The sequence below is a fragment of the Blennius ocellaris genome, assembly GCF_963422515.1.
Source record: "Blennius ocellaris genome assembly, chromosome: 2".
Classification (NCBI taxonomy): domain Eukaryota; kingdom Metazoa; phylum Chordata; class Actinopteri; order Blenniiformes; family Blenniidae; genus Blennius; species Blennius ocellaris.
The window spans coordinates 23,958,231-23,968,423 of record NC_137651.1 but is presented as its reverse complement, the minus strand read 5'-3'; the positions used below and the strand labels follow the sequence as shown (position 1 = coordinate 23,968,423).

Sequence of the window (10,193 nt, the reverse complement as noted above, 5' to 3'; positions counted from 1 at the left end):
GTTATCTGTCACCTTGATATTAGCAGCTAATCCTTTTTTAATCCTGCTTAGTCAAGCACGGAGCCTCCACAGAACCACATGCAACAGTGAGCCGTTGGCTGCCGCCGATCCCGTTGCCGGTTCGCAAGCTGCTCCTTCGTCTGACCACTCTTCATATGTGGTGACCCAACACAGACGGGGAACTCCCCACAAGAGCAGCAGTTTAGGAGACGCTCTGACCGCCGTCCCTGAATCGTCAACCCAACCTCTGCTTGATTGTAGAACAACTCGTCCACGGATGAGATTTCAGATTTTTTATGGGGGGAGAAAATAAATCATGTACCATGTAGTTTTAAATATAATTTTATATATGTCCATCTATATATATATATATATATATATATATATTTAGTGCAGTATCCTATGGCTTTGTTTCTCAAAGCGCGCATGATGTCACAAAGATGTTGATGCTAATTTTCATCACTTCTCCAATTAACAGTGATCGGAAGAGAAATGTCTATATTTGATGGCTCCACTCGATACCTCTGAAGCCGTTTCTTTTAGGCCCTCCTTACGTGATCATTTTTGCATTTTATTTATATTTTTTGGTTTCAGAAACGTTTCGTATTTCGGCAATAGAAGTTGAGCGTTTACATGTAAACGATATCCACTTACTTTGAAATGGCATAAAAACTGAAAACAATGTAGTTTTCCTGTTGGGCCATTAGTGGGTGCCGTTGTTTTGGTTTGTCTTTTTTGGTAATGAAAACAACCCTGCCCCACACACATGCATGCAGGGAACAATACACTAATAAACATCAACAATGACGGCAATGCCGGCGTTCCTACGTGAAGAACCACTATTTATTACGGCCGTGGAGCGAATGTGCAGAAGCAGCTGTTCAGAAAACTTGTGTTTCATGTTTGTTTTCAAAAAAAATTTGTTTGTCAGTGTCTCCAGGCTCCGTTGTTGCATAAACAGACGTTGTTGTGTAAACAAAGTAAAACGGGGCCCTAATTTGTTCCGTTTCCATGCAGCTATTTTGCATAATTCAACATTTAAATGAAGCGTTGGCGCTTTGACCTCCCAGTAAGAATAAACCGCAGCCGTCTTCTTCTTGAGAAGGACGGTGCCAGTAAAAGCTGTTAACTGAAGCGTGATGGATGTTGACAGTTTTTTTTTCACGTTTGTCGTCGACATAAATGATTTACGACTTGACCTTTGGCCTCGGCACGACTGCGCAAACAACTGGACCTGGAAGTGGACCTGCTGAGTGCTCTGGAGGACGAGCCGTACCACTTAAAGGTGCACGCCTTGTGTACAAACATTTTACCATTGTGTGGAAATGGTTCTGAAGTTCACAGCAGCATGGCTTTAAAAGAAAAGTTTGAATGGAGCTTTGTTGCGAACAACAGAAGTGAGGAGCAAAGAGGCTTATTGTGGGAATTTCGCGGACGTTTCCTTTCATGGTGCTTTCTACTTGATGAGGGATGTTCACGGCAGGCCGGTCGGTTCAGACTCCTCTCCTGCCTTGCTGCTGGACGCAAACAAACACGTGTTTGTTAAATTTGACATCTTGAGTCGATGGTTGTTGAAAACCTGAAAACCTGTTTTCAAGTGAAAATGCTAAGTCATTGAAAATGCTATTTGAAATGAAAACAGTTTTCACTGGCAACATTTCGTTTGCAAACGGGAGCCTCATATGCAGAGAGTTTCCTGATTGTTTGGCATCATTGTTAGGAAGTTTCAAACTGCTTCTGCTGGTCGACTTTCAAGTGAATCTGCTTCACTGATGTGGTCATGTCACTGATCTGTTGCTTCTTAAGTGATTCTTAATCATTACCACTTTTTGCTCCTTGCAATCTTCACTCTTGTCTTTTTTATTAGATTTTTTCTTCTTCTTCTTTTTTATTTTTTAACTCGCGGACAAGAATTGACAGATGAAACCTGATGGGTTGTATTCTTAGCCATCGACCTCCCCTCCTGGAGGACTGCTGGCTAAATGTGAGAAGGCGTACTGATGCAGCTGCTACTTGAATGCCAAGTGAAGGGTTTGACATGAAATTAGCCCGCTGCCTGACAGATGTTTGAGTGTGTCTGCTGATTAGGGCGCCCGTACCGACCTTGTTGCCACAGAGAAAAACCAGTGTGCTCTCCCGATTGACGAGCTCCACCGTTGACGTCTACTATCTCGTTTGACGAATTTATCATTTGTGCCCGAAGCTGAGCGGTCGCTTTTCTCCCCGCAGCCATGGAGCTGTGAGGCTGCTGCGCCAGGCGGCCTGGATGAGCGTGATGGAGGAGGCTGCCACTCAGCTGGAGCGCGATCATGTGCACAGTGTCTACGACAAGATCGCTCCATATTTCAATGACAGCCGGTACAAGGCCTGGCCGAAGGTACGGCAGTTCCTGCTGGACCTGCAGCCGGGGAGCGTCGTGGCTGACATTGGTGGGTACCCCCTTTTCAAATCCCGGTGATCACGTGACGTATGACCACTTAACGTCTGGGCTTTTCTCTCTCCCGCAGGCTGTGGCAATGGAAAGTATCTCCACATCAACCAGGACGTGTTCAAGCTGGGGTGCGACGTCTGTCGCCCCCTGGTGGACTTTGCCTGGAGCCAAGGACACGAGGTCCAAATGTGTGACGGGCTGCATTTGCCTTACAGAGACGGCTGCTTCGACGCCGTGCTTTCCATTGCAGGTACACGGAAACCCGCGGGTTTGGGTGTTGGCAATACATTTCTCATGATCCGCCATGATTGGGTTGAGCTATTCGCCTCATAATTAGCATATATAATGATAAACATCAGCGCAAGGCAGACCTGTGTTGCCTTGCCAACACTGAAATAATTCACGTGGCCTCTCAACAGAAGAGTGTCGTCCTCAGGACGACGGCAGATACCCACACTGTCATTATCGTGTCTGGAAGGCACAGTGAGACCGAGACAAAAAAAGAAAACTGTCACGAAATGAATGCCCACGCGTTGACCTCTTCAATCGTTCTCTGTTCCAGTTATTCATCATTTGTCCACCAAAGAGCGTCGTATTCGAGCAATAAAGGAGATGGCACGCACGCTGCGGGTGGGCGGACGCATCATGATCTACGTGTGGGCCATGGAGCAGAAACGTCGTAAATTCGAGAAGCAGGACATCTTTGTTCCCTGGAACCCCAACCCTCTCCTCCCGGCCGGCGTGGGCAGGGAGCCGGCCAAACCCCGGAGGAGGGCCACGGCACAGAGCGTGGGCGAAGCCACAGACGACACCGACAAGCACAGGAAGGTTCGAAGCACATCGTCGGTGGCGGACGAAGAGGACCTGGCCCACAGCCCGCCGCGGCAGAAGTCGCAGAGACTCTGGTTCTTCTCCAGGTCCCTGGACTCCGTGTTCGACTTCGGGAGCTTGGCCGTCTCCCGCTCGTCCTCCAGAGAGCTGAGCACTTTGCCTTCGCCCTCGGGAGAAAGCGAGGGGAGCAAGCCCTCCCAGTGGGGGAGGGGACGGGGCCTCATCAAACAGGTGTCCAGCTTCTTCTCCCCTCCGTCCGTCATCGGATCGGAGGAGGACGTCTTCGAGTCCGCCGACCCGCACAAGGGGGGCGGCGGCGGCGCGGAGACCCGGGGCGTCTCAGTGTCCCTGTCCCGGGAGTGCAGCTCCGTGGCCCTGCCGGATCTCGTCCCCCTGCAGAGGGAGAGCGACGCCCGGGAGCGGCCCGGAAGCACAGCGAGTCCCCGGGGGGGCGACGGGGGGGCGGGAGGCTCGTGCCTGAGGTACTACCACGTCTTCAGGGAGGGCGAGCTGGCGGAGCTGATCGGGAGTCACGTGGAGGAGCTCCACGTCAAAGACGCCTACTTCGATCACGCCAACTGGTGCGTGGTGGCGGAGAAGGTTCGTCTGTGGAAGATCTGACTTTTACATGTTTTTAAGTTTCCTCGGCTTCACGTGGGCCTCAAGTTTCAGCACTGAGTTACACATTTGATAAGTGTACAGTCGAAACGTTTTGTTTTTTTATTTGAATGGAATGAAAGACGTTGTGGAGCTGGCTCTGTGACTGTTCTCGACACCACTTTTTTTTAAGTGCTAATTCTACTACAACACATGAAACCAACATGTAGGACCCACTGTTTGATTTTAGATCGACGTCTATTTATTTTTTTTATTATTATGACTCTGAGCTTAATTTGACCCATTTTTAAAAACTCAATCCTGGAAGGAAGATGTCACTGTTTTTTTCTCTTTGGACTCGATTGTTTTTCTTCAGAAGCTGTCAAATGTTTTGAAGGCATTATCTTCCAAAACATTTGTCATTTTCTTTCAGAGTGTTCGACACTTACATGTTCTCCGTGCAAGACGCTGGTATTTTGTCTCAAGCTTGATGTGTCGTCTCGTAACAAGCTGAATATTATCACGCGTGTGTGTGTTTTTTTCCGATAAGCTGCCTCATATACTGTGAATAGACACTGCACTGTATTGACGACACGCGGCCGCCGGACGCCGTGAACCCGAGAGAAAAGGAGGCGATACTTGATGGTCGTCTGTTCGACTGTGACGAGGACGGCGCGGAACCTTTATCAGGGCCGAACGTGTTCGTCCGCTGTTTAAGTGACACTGGTGCCGTAATGTCTGATGTAAACTTTTGTTTCCCGTCATTAAATTTCTTTTTGAGCCTTTCGGCTTTACACGTGTGTGTGTGTGTGTGTGTGTGTGTAACTGAGGAGGTATTTATCAGATTGACACTTACTGCGATCTGTGGATCATATTTGAATATAAATATCAGAATTTTTTTTCAAATTTAGTCATAGTTGATCATTAAAAAAAGCAAATTTAAATATCAGGAGTGTGCTGACAGTGCACAATGGGAGGACTGAGTATAAACTGCACGTTATCTTTAATAATAGCTGCTAGTGAAATAAGTCGCTCCATATGCATAAACAGATACAATTGTAAAGATAAATGCAAAAAATGTGTTAAAAACAGTAAGTTCTCCATATTAACCCAGTTAATGAGCTAAATACTTTAATGAAACGGCACAAATATATGCTGAATCTTTGAGCAGGAGCCCAAAACCGTTCAGTTTGACACCATATTGTGAAATATGGTGAATTTTAAGTGTGCAAACACCAGATCTCCAAGCTTTCTTCACAATAAATCACCTTTATTTTAGCAGAGAGAGGGAGTATTTTTAAAAAGGAGCATTAAGATCATCAGATCAGAGGTAGTTTATTTCAAATGTCCTCTCTTTTCTGGTGGATTATATTGAACAGTTGTGATGCACTGCATGTACATCATAAATATACTGCACATGAAACATAGTAGTTAACATTTGGGGTGGCAGTGGCTCAATCTGTTGAGCGCTCGTCGTCCAATCAGAGGTTTGCCGATCAAAAACCCCAAACTGCTCCCGCGTGGACCTTCCGTGGCCGCCACGTCCATCGATTAAAGAACTTCGGACACGAGTGGTGAAATTATCTTCAGAGATGGAGCTCGGTGGGATTTCCGGGTTTCACAGTCCAGCCTCCCTCCAAACCTAAAAGGATCGGAAATAAAACTTTGACTCAGAGGCCGATTTGTTGTAAACTACGGGGTGTTTAAACCTGGGCCCCGCAGGGACCTGCAGCTCCTCCCAAGTTGCGGCACACCTGATCGCAATGAGGGTGTCAATATTGGGCTTTTTTCCCCGCACAACCTCGGTGATGACATCATCACTAGATCCAGGTATGCTGAAGCAGGGAGAGAACCAAAACGTGCAGGACCGAGTTCGGACCCCCCTGCTCTAAAACATTTAGCAGCAAGTGTCGTTTTGTTGACCTGAGTAGCTGCTCGGTGGACGATGGAGTGTCTGAGCGCCAGTTTGTCGATGTCTCTGGAGTATCCTCCTCCGATAACCGCAGCCAGAGGAACACCTTGGCTCACCACAGTCTTCATCACATACAAGTCTCTCTGGTAAAGCCCTGAAGAGGTGTTTACAATAGATACATTTTAATAAAACTCCTCGGTTGCAGGTTTATTCGCCCGTGAGGAAAAAGAGAATCCTTCACCGTGGTCGGTCAGACGGAGCCTGCCGAGTTCGTCTTCCCAGTGAGGATCCACGCCGGCGTCGTACAGAACCAGGTCGGGTCGGAAGCTGTCCAGCAGCCAGGGCAGGTGAGCCTCCACTGCAAGACACACAACACTCAGTCTGACGACACGCGAGCGTCGTCGGCAAGACTTCAGCGGCTCGACATCCCTCCGTTCATCCACAAAACATTAACGTGCCAGTGGCGAGGTACTCCCCGTCCTCCAGTCCGTCCTCCACGCTGACGTCCAGGTCGCTCTGTTGCTTACGGACGGGGAAGTTCTTCCCACAGTGCACCGAGAACGTGAAGACCGACGGCTCCTCTTTGAAAATGAAAGCGGTGCCGTCGCCCTGCGGGACGCAGAGGGAGACGTCATTAAGCGTCAACGCTGCCCGACACGGATTGTTTTGACTGCAACGATTTCACCCTCGACGTAAAGTGAGGTTTTAACTGCAACAAGCCCCGTATGACGGTCATCCTCAGAGCCAAAATATAACACGTTTATATGTTCTCCCTGTTCGGTTTTTACAAAAACAGTGAGTGTGTGTGACGCATGAAAGTGGAAAAAGATGAATAAAACAACATGTCAGTATTCCGTCTATGGGAAATTAATAAATAACCAAGAACTGGGACATTCTATATATTAAAATATTGACAGTATATTTGACATGGCTCACCATTCACTTTGTTTCTGTGTTGTTGTTTTTTAAATACATTTTCTGCTGCATGCGTATTGGTTGTGAGCAGTCTGCTCGTAGCAGCATGCACACTGTGTACCCGACACCTTTTTAGTTCAGGTTCCAACATTCAGTCCAACTTCATCTCGAGTTCGCCAGAACGGTCAAATTAATTCCACAACAATCCTCGGAATTTAGACTTTTTAAAAGTTGTTCTTCGTTGTGGCGCAGAGTGACGAAACTGTTGATCTTGTCCCAAAACTAAACGATTACTACACTCTCAACATAAAGCCAGTTTTAATGAAACCCTCTGGTGCAAAATACAGTGAAATGTCAAAAAAAACAAACAAAAAAAACCCTTCTATAGATGTTGCATGTTTTTATAAACTCATCGTGAGTCGGGTCTCGGTGTTGTGTCCACTACTCTGAAGACATTTGTAAAAAAAGTTGATGTTTTCTTAGAATATTAAAAACAATGCAGGCTGGATGTGAGCCTCTTGCTGATGGTTTTAGCCTTCAGGCCTCATATATGACGCCCCTGCTGTGGAGAGAGAGAGAGAGAGAGAGAGAGAGAGAGAGAGAGACGCCATGATCCTGACCTCCTGTCAGCCGGCGGTAGAAGAGCAGAGCGAGAGAGACACTCCACCTGATGCACGTCCAGATCCACAATCAGGACCTTCCTCTTCGCCGACGCCGAGTGTCTGGCCGCGACCGCCAAGTCGTTGAGGAGACAAAAGCCCGAGCCATAGCCGGGGAACGCGTGATGGGTCCCCCCCGCTGTGCTGCACGCCAGCCCCCTCTGCTGGGCGAGCCGAGCGGCAAGGAGCGTCCCTCCTGTGGGACGAGCGGAAAGCTGACGCGCTGCGACGGCGGCCCGGGCCGACGACGGCGCCCCGCGAGGCGCGTGGCCCTCTCACCCGTCTCGTATCGACAGCGTCGCACGATGCCCTCGCTCCAGGGGAAGCCGGTCCTCCTCTGCTCCGGCTCGCTGGTTTTCCCGCTGAGGAATTTCTTCAGGTAGTCGTCCGTGTGGACGCGGCGCAGTGAGTCTTCGGAGGCTGCTTCGGGGGCCCACACCTACTGCGAAGGAAGAAAATCACATCGAGAAGAAACTGCGCTCTTTTAGAAGAACAACAACTTACTGAGGTTTTTAACCCGAGAGGGAAAGATTCTGGGGGACGTGATGATTCATTGGTCAAAACATATTATTTTATGTTAAAACTACAGAGACATCAGACTCATTAAGATGTTTTGTAATATATTATTATTGTATTGTTCTGTATGTTGAAGGTAAAGGAAAAATGAGCCAATCTTATTATACATTTTAAATATAAGTGAAAGCATCTATACTTGGCCCACCAGGAAAACGACTTAAGGTCAAATAGTTATGAGATGTAAAACAAAAACAAATACAATTGAACATGGGAGTTAAAATGTAATGTTTGGAAATGAACACAGCATCTTAACTGTCATGATGCAACGTGTCAACTCTCTTTTAAAATGTTCATTTAAGTGAGAAAAAATAAATTGTGGTAATTATGTAATAAAGTGTTTTATTATGAAAATACTATGAAAATCTAAAAACGTGCACAAAGCACAGATGTTTCTCATGATGACCCCCCCCCCCCCCTACTTGCATTCAAACTGAAATGTTTATACATTACAAACTTATGCCACGTAATCTTGAGTCATTATTCACAAATTACGACTTTATCTGGCACTTCAAAACAAATAACTGAAGTCATTTGTATATCTCCTACCAGTGTGACTTTTCACTGACCAACCCTAAAGGTAAATGTGATTTTATTTCATCAGATCAGAAGAGTTTCACTCACCTGTTTGTCAGTAATCACCTGATCTCCGAGTAAAAAGTGTAAAACTCTGGGGAACTTCTCCATGGGAAACCTGTGGTTGGGCGGAAGCTCGCACGCGTACTTCTTGTGGTGGATGATGGGTAGTCCTCTGGATTCATGCCTCACCTGTCAGGTGAGGAGAGTACGAGCAGGGCACACAGAGCTGTGGTTACAGAGAAGCCGCAAGAGTGTGGCTTGTTTTGCACGAATCTTACAGTTTCTGCGTGGAAACGTCTGCAGGAGCCGAGAGCTGCGGCGAGCAGCCGTGCGGAGGGTGGCCGAGGCTCGAGGAGCCGCTTCGTGCAGCTCATCCTCTCGTTTTCTCTCGATGAAGCAGCAGAAAAAACACACACACACACACACACACACACAGAGTCGGCGGCTGTTATGAAAGGGTCCGTGAACCGCTGACGTTTGAACGGGATCCGGTTTTGTAGTGCCGCCCTCTGCTGGCAGGGAGTGGAAGCACCGCGAGTGTGAGCGCTTGCTGCACTGTTTGTCTCCACCTAAAGACCACAGTGGGTACTGCAGGTCACAGTCCAGTAAGTTTGGCATTCATGCCACAGCAGCTCCCCGGGAGTCTGCGCAGGATGAAGCAGCATTGAGGATGGTCGGATGATACAATAATAAGAATTTGCAATAAAAAAAACCCACACATTTGAGTATTTACAATATAAAATGAATGAATGAATGACTGAAACACCGGACAAATATAGATATATTTACAGTGCTTTATGATGGACCAGCAGTATTCTACAGCTTGATTGAGGAGGGACTGAATGACCTGTGGGAGCTCTGCAAAGACTTCCATCAATCAAAGTATTGAGTACAGACTGAATACTTTCTAGATGCAAAGTCTATTTCTGTTCTGAGATTAGTTTCCGCACTCTCCCCTTGTGATCCATGTTTATTTGAATTCGTCGTCGTACATACCGACGTCTCTCTGGTCGGAAATCAAAGATCATTAAAGAACAAATTAAACAAAACACTCCTCGCAGCGCTTCTTTCATCCTTCGCTCATCTCTTTTCTCTCTCACTTTGTGAAGTGATCAAAGCTCTTTTTGTATTTGGGGATTTCAGCATTCAAATTCAGTTCATTGTGTATTGTTTCTGTGTGATCACTGGGGGGGGGGGGGGGGGGGGGGGGGTTGTTCATCTTCTTCTCTGATGTTTGTCTGCTATGTGTCCACTGAATCCACTCCTCCTCCTCCTCCTCCTCCTGAAGTCAAAGCGTGCCGTGGCCGAGGCGCTTAATCACAGTGACAGAGCATCATTTATGGTGTCACTTCGCAGGGATTTACCATCTTCCCTCCCTCATATTTTACCACTTAAAGAGACAGTGATGTCATGCAAATAATAAGAGGGGTTTTTCTTTTTACAACGCTCAGGACGTGGTTTAATATCTGTGTTTTGACACTCTGCTTGTTTTTCCTGGATGGATGACGTGTGAATTTGCTTTAAAAAGGCGCCATAGTTTTCCCTGTCACTGTACCAACAATGGCCTTTGATCAATTACTTTTTGTGTCTGGTTTTACTTTTACATCTGCTGTCTTTTACATCGCCGTGTGTGTGTGTTGGAGGAGGATTAGTGCAGAGCCCCTGGGGAGGGGCTGGTGTCGTCCTGAGCAGATAA

At 47.2% G+C, this 10,193-nt stretch overlaps 2 protein-coding genes across 3 annotated transcripts; one reads left to right on the top strand and one right to left on the bottom strand.

The window, feature by feature from the left end:
- Positions 1–2,266: 2,266 nt before the first annotated feature.
- Positions 2,267–3,883, top strand: trmt9b (tRNA methyltransferase 9B; the record flags this gene model as incomplete). The annotated part of the gene is made up of 3 exons (XM_080514383.1): positions 2,267–2,429; positions 2,508–2,681; positions 2,994–3,883. The coding sequence occupies 3 exons, from the start codon at positions 2,267–2,269 to the stop codon at positions 3,881–3,883; spliced, it is 1,227 nt and encodes a 408-aa protein (XP_080370509.1).
- A 1,269-nt stretch (positions 3,884–5,152) lies between these two features.
- hdac12 (histone deacetylase 12) lies at positions 5,153–8,929 on the bottom strand. Of its 2 annotated transcripts, XM_080513713.1 has the most exons (8): positions 8,776–8,929; positions 8,543–8,686; positions 7,625–7,784; positions 7,354–7,541; positions 6,230–6,380; positions 6,013–6,129; positions 5,783–5,925; positions 5,153–5,501 (listed from the first exon to the last, which is right to left on the bottom strand). In XM_080513713.1, the coding sequence occupies exons 1-8, from the start codon at positions 8,869–8,871 to the stop codon at positions 5,478–5,480; spliced, it is 1,023 nt and encodes a 340-aa protein (XP_080369839.1). In that variant the 5' UTR covers positions 8,872–8,929; the 3' UTR covers positions 5,153–5,477. The 2 variants fall into 2 exon arrangements, with proteins under 2 accessions (XP_080369839.1, XP_080369840.1); XM_080513714.1 differs by lacking the exon at positions 5,153–5,501 and having other exon boundaries at positions 5,791–5,925; positions 7,307–7,541.
- Positions 8,930–10,193: the final 1,264 nt, after the last annotated feature.